Genomic DNA, 19,647 nt, shown 5'->3' on the forward strand with positions numbered 1-19,647 from the left:
CAAAAATCTACTACTCTGCTTGCATGTCAGCAGACTGGGGTAGATCCTGCTGAAATCCTATGTATTGAATGAATAGAGAATCGATTTGAATCGCGAAAAAATCGTTTTTGAATCGAGAATCGTGTTGAATTGAAAAAAAAAATTGATTTTGAATCGAATCGTGACTCCAAGAATCGAAATTGAATCGAATCGTGGGACACCCAAAGATTCACAGTCCTAACTACTAGTATTGTTGATCACTAACTACATGACACTATTGCTCCTAAAGTCAGTACAGTATACGTCTTATTTTTTTCTATTATTATTGTATGTCTATTAGGGTTGTACGGTATACCGGTATTGGTATAGTACTGCGACACTAATGAATCCTATTCAGTACTATACCGCCTCTGAAAAGTACCGATCCATCACAACATCTTCTTTAATTTAAGAAAAAAAAATGATATTATGTTTATAAACTCAGGAAATATGTCTATATGAGGACCTTCAATATGACCAATGTATGAACCTGTAACGACTTGGTATCGGATTGACACCCAGAAACGCTGCCGGTTTCGCTGGGCCCGAGCTCATCTAAGATGGACTGATGCAAAGTGTAAAAGTGTTCTGTGTTCTGACGAGTCCACATTTCAAAATGTTTTTGGAAACTGTGGACCTTGTGTCCTCCGGAACAAAGACGAAAAGAACCATCCGGATTGTTATAGGCGCAAAGTTCAAAAGCCAGCATCTGTGATGGTATGGGGGTGTATTAGTGCCCAAGACATGGGTAACTTACACATCTGTGAAGGCACCATTAATGTGGAAAGGTACATATATCTACGGTCCATAATATCATCAAAAAAGTTTAGAGAATCTGGAGAAATCCCTGCCCGTGACCTTCGATCCCTCAGGTGGTACTGCATCAAAACCCGACATCAGTGTGTAAAGGATATCACCACATGGGCTCGGGAACACTTAAGAAAACCACTGTCAGTAAGTACAGTTTGTCACTACATCTGTAAGTGCAAGTTAAAACTCTACTATGCAAAGCAAAAACCATTTATCAACAACACCCAGAAACGCTGCCGGCTTCGCTGGGCCCGAGCTCATCTAAGATGGACTGATGGAAAGTGGAAAAGTGTTCTGTGGTCTGACGAGTCCACATTTCAAATTGTTTTTGGAAACTAGACGTCGTGTCCTCCGCACCAAAGAGGAAAAGAACCATCCGGATTGTTATAGGTGCAAAGTTGAAAAGCCAGCATCTGTGATGGTATGGGGGTGTATTAGTGCCCAAGGCATGGGTAACTTACACATCTGTGAAGGCACCGTTATTGCTGAAAGGTACATACAGGTTTTGGAGCAACATATGTTGCCATCCAAGCAATGTTAACATGGACGCCCCTGCTTATTTCAGCAAGACAACGCCAAGCCACGTGTTACAACAGCGTGGCTTCATAGTAAAAAGAGTGCGGGTACTAGACTGGCCTGCCTGTAGTCCAGACCTGTCTCCCATTGAAAATGTGCCTAAAATACCACAACAGAGACCCCGGACTGTTGAACAACTTAAGCTGTACATCAAGCAAGAATGGGAAAGAATTCCACATGAAAAGCTTCAAAAATTGGTCTCCTCAGTTCCCAAACATTTACTGAGTGTTGTTAAAAGGAAAGGCCATGTAACACAGTGGTAAAAAATGCCCCTGTGCCAACTTTTTTGTAATGTGTCGCTGCCATTAAACTCTAAGTTAATGATTATTTGCAAAAAAAAAATTAAGTTTCTCAGTACGAACAATAAATATATTGTCTTTGCAGTCTATTCTTCCCTCAGGCCGTAAGACTCTTGAACGCATCATAATAATCCCCTCAATTCCCCCCAAAAATGGATTAACTCGCTGGAAAATAAAGACAATATAACATACATCCATAAACCTGGATGCATATGCAAAAGTGCAATATATTTATCTGTACAGTAATCTATTTATTTATATCTGCACCTTATTGCTTTTTTATCCTGCACTACCATGAGCTAATGCAACGAAATTTCGTTCTTATCTGTACTGTAAAGTTCAAATTTGAATGACAATAAAAAGGAAGTCTAAGTCTAAGTCTGTCTATTTAATTGAATATAAGTTGAAAAGGATTTGCAAATCATTGTATTCTGTTTTTATTTACGAATTACACAACATTGGTTTTGGGTTTTGTACATTACATATTTTAAATAATACAATGATACGTGTTTTTTCTTCCAATATATTAAACACTACATGGATATATTTGCCATCACTATAGTAATATGAGCTGACACTTAAAAGTGTGGACACTCTTCCGTATTGGACGTAAAGGTGCCTTGAAGTGAGCGTGTCTTTGTTAAGAGGTGTGACTCCATGACACTCCCAGGTTGCAATGTACAAGCTTGCCTGCAGGCGTTGCACGGGGCTGGAACAGACAAGCCTTCTTCCACCCCCCTTTGGTTTTCCTCACTTGCTCCCGGCTAACTTCAAGCTGACAGACACGGCACCCCCCGTTGCCTGCAACCTCCCACAGCCTCCGACATACAGCAAATAATCACATGCAGGCAGCGTGACAGGCTGGATGGAGCGCCTTAGAAAAACGTGACCTTTTGCGAAGCAGCGTCTGCCCACACTGAAGCGCTGTGTGGTAATAGATATGTCATTCTATGTCGGACAATGGTTACTATATCATGAAGAAAGCTCGATCAATGGTAGCATCTGTATTGGCTCGATACAAGCATGGTGAAATTGCCATTTCTCAGCTTGTATGGTTTTTTTTTAAATAACTTTGTTGTTTTGTTGATATCATTACATTATCATACAGTGGTACACAGGTGGGATAAATTGCGAGCTTAGATTTAGATTACAAGCATCCCCACCCCTAGTTGGCGAGGCGAATGTCACATTGAACCCCGTAAGATCTGACCGAAACATTCAGCTTTAAGAAAAATTAGATGATATCCATTGAATTAAAGAAAGAAATCATCAAAAACACGACAGAGCGTGTAGCTAACTGAATTGGTGAAGCAGTTGGAGCATAGCACTGCCAGTATGCACCACATTGAAGTATGTAACGCCAAGGATGTTAACATAATATCTACAGTAAAAGGCAGACATGTATCAATGAAAATATGGAGAGGCTGCTGATGGTGTTTTTGACAGCGAAGCATTGATTGATTGATTGATTGAAACTTTTATTAGTAGATTGCACAGTTCAGTACATATTCCGTACAATTGACCACTAAATGGTAACATCTGAATAAGTTTTTCAACTTGTATAAGTCTGGGTCCACGTAAATCAATTCATGGTAATATATTATATTATTATATAATATATATATAATATATATTATATAATATATTCATGCATATAGAAGAAGATACTGTAAAAGTCAACTCTACCAGGTAAATGTTGTACATGATTACTACATTAGCTCATGAAACTACTGTACTTGTTTGTACTCCATTCTTTTGTATTATTTTACACAATACTTATTATTCAAAAGTAGGGATGTACGTCTATAGGATTTTAATCGATACCGATAATTAATCGGTACTCTTATCGGCACAATATGTAATTTGTGTAAATAAAGATGTGGAAAAAAAAGTTTTTTTTAAATTAGGCTTTTTAATGGCATATGAGGTTGTACACCAGCAACATCATGTAGCATCTCACAGCAGGGAAGCATTAAACAAGTCAACTATGTCTGCAGTGCAAGGTGCAATACAGTTGTTATGTCATTACAATTACACTCAGTATATCCATCCATCCATTTCCTACTGCTTGTCCCTATAATAATATTTAAAATAATAGTAATAAAGTAAATAATAGAGATGTCCGATAATATCGGACTGCGGATATTATCGGCCGATAAATGCTTTAAAATGTGATATCGGAAATTATCGGTATCGGTTTCAAAAAGTAAAATGTATGACTTTTTAAAACGCCGCTGTACGGAGTGGTACACAGACGTAGGGAGAAGTACAGAGCGTCAAAAAACCTTAAAGGCACTGCCTTTGCGTGCCGGCCCAATCACATAATATCTACAGCTTTTGGCTCTAATATCATACTTGGTCAACAGCCATACGGGTCACACTGAGGGTGACCGTATAAACAACTTTAACACTGTTACAAATATGCACCACACTGTGAACCCACACCAAACAAGAATGACAAACACATTTTGGGAGAACATCCGCACCGTAACACAACATAAACACAACACAACAAATACCCAGAACCCCTTGCAGCACTAACTCTTCCGGGACGCTACAATATACCCCCCCCTCCCAACCCTGCCCACCTCAACCTCCTCATGCTCTCTCAGGGAGAGCATGTCCCAAATTCCAAGCTGCTGTTTTGAGGCATGTTAACAAAAATGATGCACTTTGTGACTTCAATAATAAATATGGCAGTGCCATGTTGGCATTTTTTTTTCCATAACTTGAGTTGATTTATTTTGGAAAACCTTGTTACATTGTTTAAAGCATCCAGCGGGGCATCACAACAAAATTAGGCATAATAATGTGTTAATTCCACGACTGTATATATCGGTATCGGTTGATATCGGAATCGGTAATTAAGAGTTGGACAATATCGGCAAAAAAGCCATTATCGGACATCTCTAGTAAATAATGAAGTATGATTAGTATTTATGTATGGCATTCATGTGCGGAGACAGACCTTTTACATACATGATGTGTCATATCAAATATATATTTTAAATCAACACACCAATTGCATGTTAGGTGGGTGTGCATTTTGTAGGAATTGTTATTTATGTTTATGTTGCACACGGACGTATTTGAGAGACAGACCGGAAGCCATATTGAGTGTAGACAGCTACCGATGTATTTGTGTGTGTGTTATTGACATAAAATGACACAGTCATTATATAAATGTATCACTTTTTTGAGTGGATTAATATTGTCATGTGGATTACGCTCACTTCAAACTGACACTAACGCTTACTAGCATGCATGACTTTGAGGGACTACGAGGCCCTACGCCACACTTTGCCTTTGTGGTGAAATATGTAAAGCAGCAAAGTGTTGCAAAAAGACAGAAGAGTGTCTCTAAGGTGTGTTTTCTTAGCACTCACAGAAAGAAAGGTTGGGTTGCACGCTTATGGAGGGTTTCTGCACACTGTGGTAATGCACACTCCCTGGGCTTGTGGTGGCGGATCTGGGCTCTGACCCCGAATGTCCACTGAATGCGGAACGGCGAAATAGCGCATAATCACGTGATAAGGGAGGTAGGAATAAAGCGGACCACAAAACGTTTATTCTGTCCTTCCAGAGAAGCGAAAGGGAATAAACTCGGTCCTGCCACTTTATTTTTTACAGCAAGCAACAATACAAGAGTGATATCATCCCCGGCGAGTGTGTCACACAATCAGTCCTCTACTTTCCCGGTCTCCGGATCAGGTGATATTTGACACAGGCCCCCATAACCTCATTTAGCTGGCCGAGCTGTGCCCTTACATTATTCTTTAATTCTGGACCTCCAGAGTCAACATGTCCTCATCCATTTGTGTCAACAGGATGAAATCATGTCTGAAAATCTTTGACGAGTTGACTTCATGTCCGTCGCCGCCCATTAGGACCTTTCAATGTTTTAAAATACGATCCGCCTTGAAGACAGTGTAAACCGGATACTATATTTTGTGTTTGTGCATGACTTCCCGTCTAACACTAGCAGACTTAAGCTGAAATGAACAGATTTGTTGCGGCGTTTGGAAAAATAAAAGTTCCGCGTATATTTAGCACTGGAATGGAAATTGACACATTGACTTGAATAAAAACGGAAAGAGTGCGTGTGCCGGTCCGCGACCATTCCGCATTTAGTGGAAATTCGGGCTGATACTTTGGTTTCGCTTGTGTTTGATTAGCGAATAAATGCCATGACGCAAGATACAACTCTCTTTGTAAATACTACTCGCTAAATATAGCGACAAAATGGCTAAAATGCATCACAGATCATTTCTGCTACGTCTTATTCTCTACCAAACCAGGTGCAACATACGTTGCTCCAAACCCTGTATGTACCTTTCAGCATTAATGGTGCCTTCACAGATGTGTAAGTTACCCATGCCTTTGGGCACTAATACACCCCCATACCATCACAGATGCTGGCTTCTGAACTTTGGCGCCTTTGGTTCTTTTCCTCTTTGTTCCGGAGGACACGACGTCCACAGTTTCCAAAAACCATTTGAAATGTGGACTCGTCAGACCACAGAACACTTTTCCACTTTGCATCAGTCCATCTTAGATGAGCTCGGGCCCAACGAAGCCGGCGGCGTTTCTGGGTGTTGTTGATAAATGGCTTTCGCTTTGCATAGTAGAGTTTTAACTTGCACTTACATATGTAGCGACCTACTGTAGTTACTGACAGTGGTTTTCTAAAGTGTTCCTGAGCCCATGTGGTGATATCCTTTACACTCTGATGTCGCCTTTTGATGCAGTATCGCCTGAGGGATCGAAGGTCCGTAATATCAACGCTTACGTGCAGTGATTTCTCCAGATTCTCTGAACCTTTTGATGATATTAAGGACCGTAGATGGTGAAATCCCTAAATTCCTTGCAATAGCTCGTTGAGAAATGTTGTTCTTAAACTGTTGGACAATTTTCTCACGCATTTGTTCACAAAGTGGTGACCCTCGCCCCATCCTTGTTTGTGAATGACTGAGCATTTCATGGAACCTGCTTTTATACTCAATCATGACACCCACCTGTTCCCAATTAGCCTGTTCATCTCTGGGATGTTCCAAATAAGTGTTCCTGTGCCCTTGTGGTGATATCCTTTATACACTGATGTCAATTTTTAATCCAGTACCGCCTGAGGGATCGAAGGTCACGGGTTTGTTGGTTGTTGGCCTCGCCGTTTACATGCAGTTATTTCTCCAGATTCTCTGAACCTTTTTGATGATATTAAGAAATCCCTAAATTCCTTGCAACAGGTCGTGGAAGCTGCTTTTATACCCAATCATGGCACCCACCTGTTCCCAATTAGCCTGTTCACCTATGGGATGTTCCAAATAAGTGTTTGATGAGCATTCCTCAACGTTCTCAGTGTTTTTTGCCACTTGTGCCAGCTTTTTTGAAACATGTTGCAGGCATCAAATTCCAAATGAGCTAATATTTGCGAAAAAATAACAACGTTTTCCAGTTTGAACTTAAAGTATCTTGTCTTTGCAGTCTATTCAATTGAATATAAGTTGAAAAGGATTTGCAAATCATTGCATTTTGTTTTTATTTACGATGTACCCAACGTGCCAACTTCACTGGTTTTGGGGTTTGTATTTTTTCTGTGTTGGTATTGACTTGGGATCGAAGAATCGATACTTTTGCAACCCTAGTCGTGTGAAACACCGACAGTATGTATGATAGTGTATATGCAGGTCAACCAAAAAAACATCTTACTCACCAAGCGCTCCGACATGGGCGTCTTGTCACTGGCAGGCAGATGTTGCTCCAAGGCCAAAACGATGCAGTTAGCGATGATAGTTGCCAGGATCATGTATTCAAATGGAGTGTGGAGGTTAAGGAGCAGTCCATTTCATTACAACATTAAACATTAAAACAGAATCTTACGGCACTCCAAGTACTATACGGACAATTCATTATTCTTTCATGGCTGGACTCCACCCAAGAATGTTGTCAACAAATCATAAAGCATGCCAGGACATTTTTACTCCAGTTTTGTGCGAACAGGTCGGAAAAAGGCCCATTTGAACTACAAAAGTATATAAAGGCGTACTTGGATGAGTTTGGTGTGAAGAACCTGACCTTAAGCCTCTTGATGACCCTTTCTTAAGTCCAACATGTGTGACATCTGACCCCACATACCGTATATTACCAAATAAACGCCCTTGGGCAAATAACCGCCCATGTCCTAATAGCCGCCCGGGGTCTGACACCATTTTGTGAATTAACCGCCTCTTCCTAATAACCGCCTATGTCCAAATAGCCGCCCATGGGCTGTTATTTGCATAATTTAGATTAAAATGCTACTGGGGTTGCGTTTGCTGCAGTATTACTGTTTTGATGGTTTTATAGAGTACTTGGTACCATAATTTTATTTTTCCTGTATGCTGCTTTATTTAAAACTTGGAGTACTGTAGCCTTTATTTTATTTAAGTGACAGTATTATTGTTCTGTTTTGATGGTGGGTTTTATACTTGAGTACTTGGTACCATCATTTTATTTTTAAGGCTGCTTTATTTAAAAGGTTTATTTATTTTTAGTATTGGTATTCTATTTGACAATTGTTGCACTCCTGCCATGTTGAGGTCTTGTCTTTTGATAGCCTACCTCATGTTGATCTCTTGTTTTTTTGTTTGTATGTTTACAATAGCTTTTACATTTAAAGTTTTTTTGTACGAAAAAAAAATACTGGACAGTAACCATTGTAACCAAATAATGGCCTGGTGCAGGCTGGTGCAAAAATAAATAAAAGCCTTGTGCAAATAACCGCCTGCTTCTTTTAAACGCCTGTCTCCAAAATTGATTTTGTGAAATAAACGCCCGGGCTACTATTTGGTAATATACGGTATGTTCTTTTGGACGAATGAACAGAAGTTCTCAACTTTTAGACACACTTCAAAGTTTTCCCAGAAATTCAAAAAAGAATTGAATGTTTTTTGTGACCAACAAGTATGTGCTCCAATCACTCTTTCACAAAAAAATAAGAGTTGTAGAAATTATTGGAAACTCAAGACAGCCATGACATTATTAAAGTTAAAGTACCCATGATTGTCACACACACACTAGATGTGGCGAATATATTCTATGCATTTGACCCATCACCCTTGATCACCCCCTGGGAGGTGAGGGGAGCAGCAGTGATGGCCGCGCCCGGGAATCATTTTGGTGATTTAACCCCCAATCCCATGGTATGACTCGGCCGGGGTTTGAACTCACGACCTACCGATCTCAGGGCATACACTCTAACCACTAGGCCACTGAGTAGGTGTGTGTATGTAAGTGTATGTAAACTTTTGACCACGACTGTATGTCTTTAAATTAATGTTTTTTTGATGTGCATGTTGCAGAATGACTAATGCTGTTACATTTGAACCCATGTGTGCATTAAAGCAGAAACGTGCTCCGGTTGAAGGCTTTCTGGAAAGAAAGCAGCCTATACATGATCTTTCCAGATGGTTGAGCATTTCCAACTGTTTTCAACGGCCGCCTCCTTCTGCAATCCATTTTCACTCGGTCATTGCCCGCGGGGGTCAGGGCCTATTGAGAGATTGTGAAATGCAAAGAAATCGCAAGTTTATGACCCTTCATGTATAGCGTACTATGCAGGAAACTCGGTTTGTTTTTGTTTAGTTTTTTTTATTTTAAAGCAATGCAGTCAACAGCTACTATATTTGCAGTACGTCTGGTGGTTTGTAACATTCTATATTACGGGTATAACGGTACGTGTATTCCTTTTTCTGATTTTTCAGTACGCAGCCTTCGGTTGAGTACATTTCCCAGACATTTTAAGTAAGACACTAGTAGTGTGTCTAGTGTGTCTAAAAGCTGAATTATATAATTATAATACAGTATGCTCCTACATTGGATTGGTTTTACCATCTTTAATACACAAAATGTATCAAAGTACTCCCCCCCCCCCCCCCCCCCACATCCTACCACCAGATTGCATTTGTTGTTTTATCGCCAAAACACAAAAGCTAAGCAGCTTTGTTTTGCATTTTGTTCCCTTACTATACTGAAAATACACCGAACCGTCAGAATAAAATGTAGTATGTAGTGTTCATTTAAAAGGCTGTTTCCCTACTAAGAGTGTGCCGATATCAATATTAGATATCAGTTCAATATCAAGTATGGGATTATATGTGATTACATGTAAAATGTGTGATATAATCTCCGATAGACGCAGTCCTGCAGCGTGTTTACTTGTGCAAATGTGGACAGCCATTTTACATCTAAATGTCCTCCAATAGGCACACATGGTTTGCATTGTATTGTATTCTAATCAAGTTATTTAAGGTAAACATGGTAGGCTTTTGGCTACTGGGAGCTAGTGGGTACACAACAGCTCAGCAAACAATAGCACGCAAGCTAAACATTCGTATTACCGTATTTTTCGGACTATAAGTCGCTCCGGAGTATAAATCGCACCGGCCGAAAATGCGTAATAAAGAAGGAAAAAAACATATATAGGTCGCACTGGAGTATAAGTCGCATTTTTTGGGGGATTTTTTTTGATAAAACCCAACACCAAGAATAGACATTTGAAAGGCAATTTAAAATAAATAAAGAATAGTGAACAACAGGCTGAATAAGTGTACGTTATATGACGCATAAACTGAGAACGTGCCTGGTATGTTAACGTAACATATTATGGTAAGAGTCATTCAAATAACTATAACATATAGAACATGCTATACGTTTACCAAACAATCTGTCACTCCTGATCGCTAAATCCCATGAAATCTTATACGTCTAGTCTCTTACGTGAATGAGCTAAATAATATTTCATATTTTACGGTAATGTGTTAATAATTTCACACATAAGTCGCTCCTGAGTATAAGTCGCACCCCCGGCCAAACTATGAAAAAAAACTGCGACTTATAGTCCGAAAAATACGGTAAGTGTCGTTAATTGAGAAAAATTGCAGTCTAAAACAGCACATTTGTCAATACAAACAAGTATCAAATAATTTTAAAGTCTCCAAGGCAGAAGCGTATTAGAAAGTATCCAGTAACAAACGTGTCCGCACCATTGAAATTACTACATCATGAGCTTAATTTAAAGAGTTATTAACAAATTACCAATTTAAAAACAGTTAATATTAAACGTGTGAGTTTTTCATACTTATCATTGTTGTCTGTTTGACTCATTTCACTTGACCAAACCTTTTCGAACCTTGCACACTACAAAATAATACAAGTAATATTACAGGTATGTATGATACTTGCTGATATTATATTGGATCAATATAATTATGGGCCAAGACTCTACGCCTTGTGTATCGGTATCATATCAAAAGTTGGAAAGTCGTGAAAAAGAAGAAGAAGAAATATTGTCCATAAAAACAGTAAATCGATTTGGGACAGCGTGTCACTGTGAAACATCGTAAGCACACTTACTGAAGCAAACTTACTGAAGTACACTTACTGAAGTGCGCTAACGATGCAGCTGTTGGATTTCAGACACAACATAAGCACCAGTCGAGTGCATGTGTTTTGTTGCAGCCTTCAGCGCATGGAAGGAAATGAATTCAGCACCATGGACAGAGCTTCAACGTGCCTTGTGCACTGTTTCCCTCATTCATGTGCACTTTTAAACACACTGCACATTACTTATATCTCTCACATTCAACACATTGATTTACAATTTTTACACACATTGCACATTATCTTAATCCCCCTCATTCGACAAGCTGATTATCTTCACCTCCATCAATCGAACACACTTACTTTGCATTATTTTTAACTCCCTCATTCAATACATTGATGTACTGAGGTGTAGTAATAAAATAAAATAAAATAAACAATAAACGAATAAAATAATACCTATAGATATGTTTTACCTTTTCAACAAGAAAAACAGATTTTATTTTAACATTACAATATTTTTCTTGTGAAATTCTGATGTAGTCTGGGAAAAATGACACTTTTTCTTCCATTAGTATACTTTTACTTTCCAACTTATACATGTTTTATTTAACCTTTTTTATGGTTGAATAAAGGTTAAATTACAAATGCATTATTTGGAAAATAAAATCATAGTAATGTAAAAAAAAAAAATAGTAATTTTACCAAAATGACATAAACATTTTAAAAGAAAAAATAAATAATAATGTTATCATAACACAAATAAATTACAAGATTATGCCCCTAAATTAGTGCTTCGCAATTGTTTTCTATTACACACCCTCAGGAAGAAGAAGAAGAAGAAAACACACGCACACACACACACACACACACACACACACACACACACAGTGCGACTATAAATAGTAGTGCACAGCAGGTTTGAAGCATGACAATGATAAAGCATGTTTTGCTTTGTTTGGTTGTAGTTCACCAATCTCTGTGTGCTTGCCCCGTAACAGCTGCTACTACACACTAGCTATTCTAAACACAACCTCCTCCCGTCCGTGTCTATGCCGTCTGACGCAACGCACGTGTTAGCATATTAGCTAATACTAACAATGCTCGCTTGATTACATTGCGATAGCACGTACAAAATATGCATGAAAACACTCCTTCGGACATCACACATGGGATGGTTTAGTAAGTACGAATGGTTTTAGTTATATTGTAAAATTTTGCTCACACTGCACTTTATTTTAAATGTGGGCCGGGAAAAAATCGATTTACATCCACATTTTTATTAAGATTATGAATCAATTAAATTTAACGCAGGTTTTTTTGCGACCGACGTGGACATTATTGTCCCCGGCCAGGAGGAGCTTTTGGAAACAGGACAATTCTAAATGTTTCAAATCCAGATGTGGGTAGTAACGCGCTACATTTACTCCGTTACATCTACTTGAGTAACTTTTGGGATAAATTGTACTTCTAAGAGTAGTTTTAATGCAACATACTTTTTACTTTTACTTGAGTATATTTATAGAGAAGAAACGCTACTTTTACTCCGCTCCATTTATCTACATTCAGCTCGCTACTCGCTACTGATTTTTATCGATCTGTTAATGCACGCTTTGTTTGTTTTGGTTTGTCAGACAGACCTTCAAAGTAGGATCTATCGCATGCCTGCGTTTCACCAATCAAATGCAGTCACTGGTGACGTTTGACTCCGTTTCACCAATCAAAAAGAGCCAGGCGGTCACATGACATAAAGTTTCAGCGGCAAAACAACAACAAGCTTAAGCTTACATGAACTCAACGTCAAATTTGAGGAAGCACATGGCGGTAAGTAACGTTAGTAGACATTTTGGCTGTCACCGTAGGCTGATGTTAGCTTCCCTGCTATGAATCACTGTCAAATGTACATCGCGTGGGGACATTTATTAACGCACTGCAGCCTCATAGACACACTCACACACACACACACACACACACGCATGCATAGAAACACCAATCAGAAGTGCACAGTGTTCCCAGGTGCAGCCCACATCTACCAGTTTATGGTTTGCGTAAAGTCTAACTTGTTATTTTCCTTTGTAATCTCTGCCTACTGAGCCTATGGTGCTGTTAAGTTATTGTGGCTCAATTTGTCTTAATTTTTTTTTATGTTAAAGTATTATTATTTAATATATATTATTGTTTTAGTTGCTTGAGAGATATTTCTGGCTCTGAATTTGCTCATTGCTATTTTTATGTTTTTGTGCATTATTTGTTGCCGTCATCATTAAACGAACAGGTTACTCATCAGTTACTCAGTACTTGAGTAGTTTTTTCACAACATACTTTTTACTTTTACTCAAGTATATATTTGGGTGACTTCTCCTTACTTTTACTTGAGTAATAAATCTCTAAAGTAACAGTACTCTTACTTGAGTACAATTTCTGGCTACTCTACCCACCTCTGTTAAAATCCGCCCCAGGCATCTTTCGTATGTGGATATAAATCATATATGTATCCGAATGATCAGGTCACGTTTATCGGATCAGCGCATCATCAAAAAGCAACGAGTGTCATAATTATTCCGCAGAATAGATGGTTGACAAATATGCAGAAAATAATGTTTTAGGAACTCACATCAATGTTGCACCACTCCTGTCTCCGGTTGCTCGCCCACACGTTCTTCGGAGCAGATGTCGAAACAAATGTCCCACAAACTGCAAGAGCTAAAATGCTAGTCTTCTTCCTTCTTAATTCTCTATTCACGATAATTCGGTTCAGAAAAAGTTGAATTTGATTGCACAAAATCATTTCAGTTCCAGTTTTCATTCACATTAGATATCACATTTTTTGCAATGTGAATGATTACATGAAAAGGTTGAATTTGACAAAAAATCGGAATTGGACATACCCTGCAGTGTGAACGTATTGTAACCTGTAACATGTTTTGAAAAGGTTCTGATATAATTTATTAGGGGTGTAACCTTTGATCGATATATCAAGAGATGGATTTAGGGCTGCAACTAACGATTAATTTGATAATCGATTAATCTGTCGATTATTACTTTGATTAATCGATTAATAATCGGATAAAAGAGACAAACTACATTTCCATCCTTTCCAGTATTTTATTGAGGAAAAAACAGCATACTGGCACCATACTTATTTTGATTATTGTTTATCAGCTGTTTGTACATGTTGCAGTTTATAAATAAAGGTTTATTAAAAAAATTAAAATTAAAATTTTTAAAAAATAAAATAAAAATTGCCTCTGCACATGCGCATAGCATAGATCCAGCGAATCGATGACTAAATTAATCACCAACTATTTTAATAATCGATTTTAATCGATGTAAACGATTAGTTGTTGCAGCCCTAGATCGATTTATATTCCTTAGTTTCAACTACATCGGTCTGTGCTCGGCAAGTTTTCTTTTCGCATGATAAGTATGGATCCAAAATGGTTTTAAAAGGGAATACATCGATTTTATCAATACAATAAAAGGGAAAACATTAGATTTAAGAGCGGCAAAGTTTATATATGAAGTTTAGCACTTTTAATAATAAAGGACGTCAAACGTTAAGTCTGTCTGCCCGTCGCCAAAACTTGTCCACTGTCACTTCTGTTACGTCTTTATGATGCTCCGTGTTTATTAAAATGAGCAGTAGCAGGTCAAACCACTACTGTCTTAATCTTAAAAGATTTGATAGCAGTTATTTTTTCAGGTAAATCTACTGCTAATTCAATCTGAAAAGACACCGGTTGCACTTCATTTTTTATATTGCCGGAAATATTGTATTATTTTTATGTTGAAAAACAACAGCAAAAGTAGCAGGCATGTTTACTGTTAAAATGTTGGCTAATGTAGCTTTTATTGAAAATGTTTTGAATGTTGAAAATTGATTTCCGCTTGTTAATTTAACCTAAAGTGTTGGTTGCACTTTATTCAAATAAGATTGGCCATTAATTGTTGTCTACTTGCTTGTTTGCATCCATAATTCATTCATGCATAACTCCCTAACAAGAAATAACAGAAGGATAAAGGAAATTTTACCTGTCCAGTATCCAATATTTATTTCACAGTCACTCTGATTGATTTTTTTTTTTTTGCTAAAAAGTTACTAAATCGATTTCAACTCACTGAATCGTTTTGGATTGCATATTGTTCTCAATAAACTAATATTGTCCCCTATCGGCAAAATAAAATCATTAAAACGAATCATTACACCCTTTATAATTTATATAACCAATAATATGTTGTGAGAATCGGTTTGAATCGAGATTCGATTCCGAATCAAATCATCACCACGAGAATCAGAGTCAAATTGAACCGTGCGTTGTGGTAAGGTTCACATCACTACACTCTTTATCTCCCTCATTCAATGCAACAATTATATTATATTCACATATATTTATGTCACATCATTTAAAATGTGTTGGGGTTTTTAATGCAGTTTCCCAAAAAAAACTGGTTACTAAGAGTGCGTTTGTGTGTGAGTGGGGTGTGTGTGTGTGTGTGTGTGTGTGTGTGTGTGTGTTCTTGTATTTCTACCCTTCTTGTGTGTGTGTGTGTGTGTGTGTGTGTGTGTGTGTGTGTGTGTGTGTGTGTGTGTGTGTGTGTGTGTGTGTGTGTGTGTGTGTGTGTGTGTGTGTGTGTGTGTGTGTGTGTGTTCTTGTATTTCTACCCTTCTTGAGACACCAAAAAGGAAAAGTACCTTCCATACGAGGACCGGTGAACAAGTTAGGACCGGAACCATGGTCCCGATACAGAAAACCATTGCATCTAATACAGAATGTCTCATTTGTACCCCTGGTCGTATAATCTATCTAAATTAGGGTGGTGCCAAAAAGGAGAGTTTTTTCAAATTGACTCTGTTGCAAGTCTTGTGTATTCTTTGTAACTTGTTTGTGTGTGCTATGGCTATTGAGGTTTTTTTTCCTGGTCTCAGTCTGGGCCCCCTCCCCGGGAGTCCAGCCTTGGACTGAATATGTTTTTTACTCAACCCCCTCACCTTTTTAAGGGGCGCCGGAAGTTGGCTGACCCGTCAGCGGTAAGAAATTGAAATGCGCCCCCTTTGGTCAAAATTAATTAAAAAATTAAATTAATATGTATATAGAGACATACCGTAATAACTTGAAATAAATAATGAAGATTAAAAACCAATTACAAACAAAAAATTAAAAACAAAGTCTTTTTCTCACAATGTGTCGACTTTTTTCTTGTAGAATTGGGAACAATTAATCATATTCTTTCTGTTTCTGTAATATTGCAATATTTTCTCGTAAAATGATTACTTTTTCTGCGTAAAATTATTTTTTAATGCAAAATGGCGACATTTGTCATATCAAATTCTGACTTTTATCACAAAATTGCCATTTTTTTTGTTGTTGTTCTTGTAAAGTAGTGAAATTTTTTGAGTAAAATGATGACTTTTGTCATAATTTTGCCAAGTAAAATTCAGAATAATATTATAATATTGCCAACATTTTCAAGTTTTCTTCTTCAATTGTGACTTTTGTAGAGTAAAATTACAACTCTTTTAATAAAATTTCCAAAATTGTAAGCTTTTCTTGTAAAATTGCAACTGTTATCATACTATTGCACAGATGTTTAGTTGTTTAGTTTTGACTTGCGTTGAGTACGTTTATTATAATTCTGCCAAAATTCAAAGTTTTTCACAACAAGCTTTTTTGTATTTGTATAATATGTATATATTATTAATGTTGTAAACCAAGGTTTCTCATAGTCATTCACATTGACATCCCACTGGGTTGTGAGTTTTTCCTTGCCCTTATGTGGAATCTGAACCGAGGATGTCGTTGTGGCTTGTGCAGCCCTTTGAGACACTTGTGATTTAGGGCTATATACATAAACATTGATTGATTGATTGATAAACACAAATCTTTATATATCTAGAAAGGGTGGTCCTATAGAGGTGGGCATTTTTCGGAGGTCTCAAGAAGGTAACAAATACAAGCGTGTGTGTGTGTGTGTGTGTGTGTGTGTGTGTGTGTGTGTGTGTGTGTGTGTGTGTGTGTGTGTGTGTGTGTGTGTGTGTGTTCTTGTATTTCTACCCTTCTTGAGACACCAACAAGGAAAAGTACCTTCCATACGAGGACCGGTGAACAAGTTAGGATCGGAACCATGCTCCCGATACAGAAAACAATTGCATCTAATACAGAATGTCTCATTTGTACCCCTGGTCGTATAATCTATCTAAATTAGGGTGGTGCCAAAGAGGAGAGTTTTTTCAAATTGACTCTGTTGCAAGTCTTGTGTATTCTTTGTAACTTGTTTGTGTGTGCTATGGCTATTGAGGTTTTTTTTTCCTGGTCTCAGTCTGGGCCCCCTCCCCGGGAGTCCAGCCTTGGACTGAATATATTTTTTACTCAACCCCCTCACCTTTTTAAGGGGCGCCGGAAGTTGGCTGACCCGTCAGCGGTAAGAAATTGAAATGCGCCCCCTTTGGTCAAAATGAATTTAAAAATTAAATTAATATGTATATAGAGACATACCGTAATAAGTTGAAGTAAATAATGAAGATTAAAAACCAATTACAAACAAAAAATTAAAAACAAAAAAAAATTAACTCAGAGAAGTCTTTTTCTCACAATGTGTCGACTTTTTTCTTGTAGAATTGGGAACAATTAATCATATTCTTTCTGTTTCTGTAATATTGCAATATTTTCTCGTAAAATGATTACTTTTTCTGCGTAAAATTATTTTTTAATGCAAAATGGCGACATTTGTCATATCAAATTCTGACTTGTATCACAAAATTGCCATTTTTTTTGTTGTTGTTCTTGTAAAGTAGTGAAATTTTTTGAGTAAAATGATGACTTTTGTCATAATTTTGCCAAGTAAAATTCAGAATAATATTATAATATTGCCAACATTTTCAAGTTTTCTTCTTGAATTGTGACTTTTGTAGAGTAAAATTACAACTCTTTTAATAACATTTCCAAAATTGTAAGCTTTTCTTGTAAAATTGCAACTGTTATCATACTATTGCACAGATGTTTAGTTGTTTAGTTTTGACTTGCGTTGAGTACGTTTATTATAATTCTGCCAAAATTCAAAGTTTTTCACAACAAGCTTTTTTTATATTTGTATAGTATGTATATATTATTATTTAGGGCTATATAAATAAACATTGATTGATTGATTGATTGATTGATTGATAATGTTGTAAACCAAGGTTTCTCATAGTCATTCACATTGACATCCCACTGGGTTGTGAGTTTTTCCTTGCCCTTATGTGGAATCTGAACCGAGGATGTCGTTGTGGCTTGTGCAGCCCTTTGAGACACTTGTGATTTAGGGCTATATGAATAAACATTGATTGATTGATTGATAAACACAAATCTTTATATATCTAGAAAGGGTGGTCCTATAGAGGTGGGCATTTTTCGGAGGTCTCAAGAAGGTAACAAATACAAGCGTGTGTGTGTGTGTGTGTGTGTGTGTGTGTGTGTGTGTGTGTGTGTGTGTGTGTGTGTGTGTGTGTGTGTGTGTGTGTGTGTGTGTGTGTGTGTGTGTGTGTGTGTGTGTGTGGTGCGACAGGTGCATCCAGTGTTGCGCGGAAGCCTAATCAGCATCATGTGGTTGACAGATTGAAAGCTAGCAAAGTGTAGAAAAAGAAAAGGATATGGCCACTCCGTTATACGTTTAGCGTACTTCCGGATGAGGTTGTCCTCCCGGAAGATGAAGAGGGAGCGGTTGACAGTGAGGCAGTTCTGCTTGACGGGGTTGGGGTTGTAAATGGCCATGGTCCGAGCTCTTTGGGCCATCGACTGTTTGTACATCCTCTGACCGCCAGGAGCGCCTCCACCCCGGGCGCCGCCTCTCCCGGCGCCTGGTGCTCCTCGCCCGCCGCCGCCTCCACCTCCTCCCGCGCCGCCGGCACTCCCTCCATAGCGGCTGGGGAGCTCGTCGGCGAAACGCGCCATTCTGACAAAGAACAGATCCACCAGAGGGAATCCAAAGCGGTGTGAGTGCGAACGGGAAGAAGACGCATCACAACCAAAACGGTCGCAGTTCGAGCCCGGAAGCGGGAAAACGGCTGATTCATCCGGCGTGTAACGATTAAAAAAAAAAAAAAAAAAAAAATGCGAGATGCTCAAAGTTGGCAAGAAAGACAAAAGAAGCTGGAGGAGTCGCGCGTCAACATGTCGGCCGCGTCCGAACACCAGTTGAAACGAAGAGGTGGGCCGGGCTGGTCCACGGAGCCCGGCCTGCCTCCTGCTGTCTTCCTGCAACAATGTGACACCCAGCAGTTGTCATGTGGACTGTGTCTGAGCACTCCCCCGTCGTCACGTGATCGAGGCGGGCCAATCAGCGCGCAGGACTCATTGACAACAACAATTTACATGCATTAGACCGGGGGTCGGCAACCCGCGGCTCTAGAGCCGCATGCGGCTCTTTAGCGCCGCCCTAGTGGCTCTCTGGAGATTTTTCAAAAATGTATGAAGAATGGAAAAAGATGAGGGGAAAAAAATCAATTTTTTTGTTTCAGAATGTTTTCTGTGGGAGGACAAACATGACATAAACCTCGCTAATTGTTATAAATCACACTGTTTATATTAAACATGCTTCACTGATTCGAGTA

The 19,647-nt window shown here is 38.4% G+C and overlaps 1 protein-coding gene across 3 annotated transcripts in view; it reads right to left on the reverse strand.

The window, feature by feature from the left end:
* The window catches only part of cacna1bb (calcium channel, voltage-dependent, N type, alpha 1B subunit, b), a 402,467-nt gene extending 383,171 nt beyond the window's left edge, over nucleotides 1–19,296 (reverse strand). For all 3 annotated transcript variants that reach the window (XM_062031560.1, XM_062031561.1, XM_062031559.1), the window contains exons 1-2: nucleotides 18,690–19,296; nucleotides 7,414–7,519 (exon numbers count right to left, since the gene is read on the reverse strand). In XM_062031560.1, the coding sequence (XP_061887544.1) occupies nucleotides 7,414–7,519; nucleotides 18,690–18,988 (405 nt within the window). In that variant the 5' untranslated portion in view covers nucleotides 18,989–19,296. The remainder of the gene's footprint in view (nucleotides 1–7,413; nucleotides 7,520–18,689) is intronic.
* Between the last annotated feature and the right edge of the window lie 351 nt (nucleotides 19,297–19,647).

This window comes from Entelurus aequoreus, linkage group LG21, assembly GCF_033978785.1.
Source record: "Entelurus aequoreus isolate RoL-2023_Sb linkage group LG21, RoL_Eaeq_v1.1, whole genome shotgun sequence".
NCBI lineage: Eukaryota > Metazoa > Chordata > Actinopteri > Syngnathiformes > Syngnathidae > Entelurus > Entelurus aequoreus.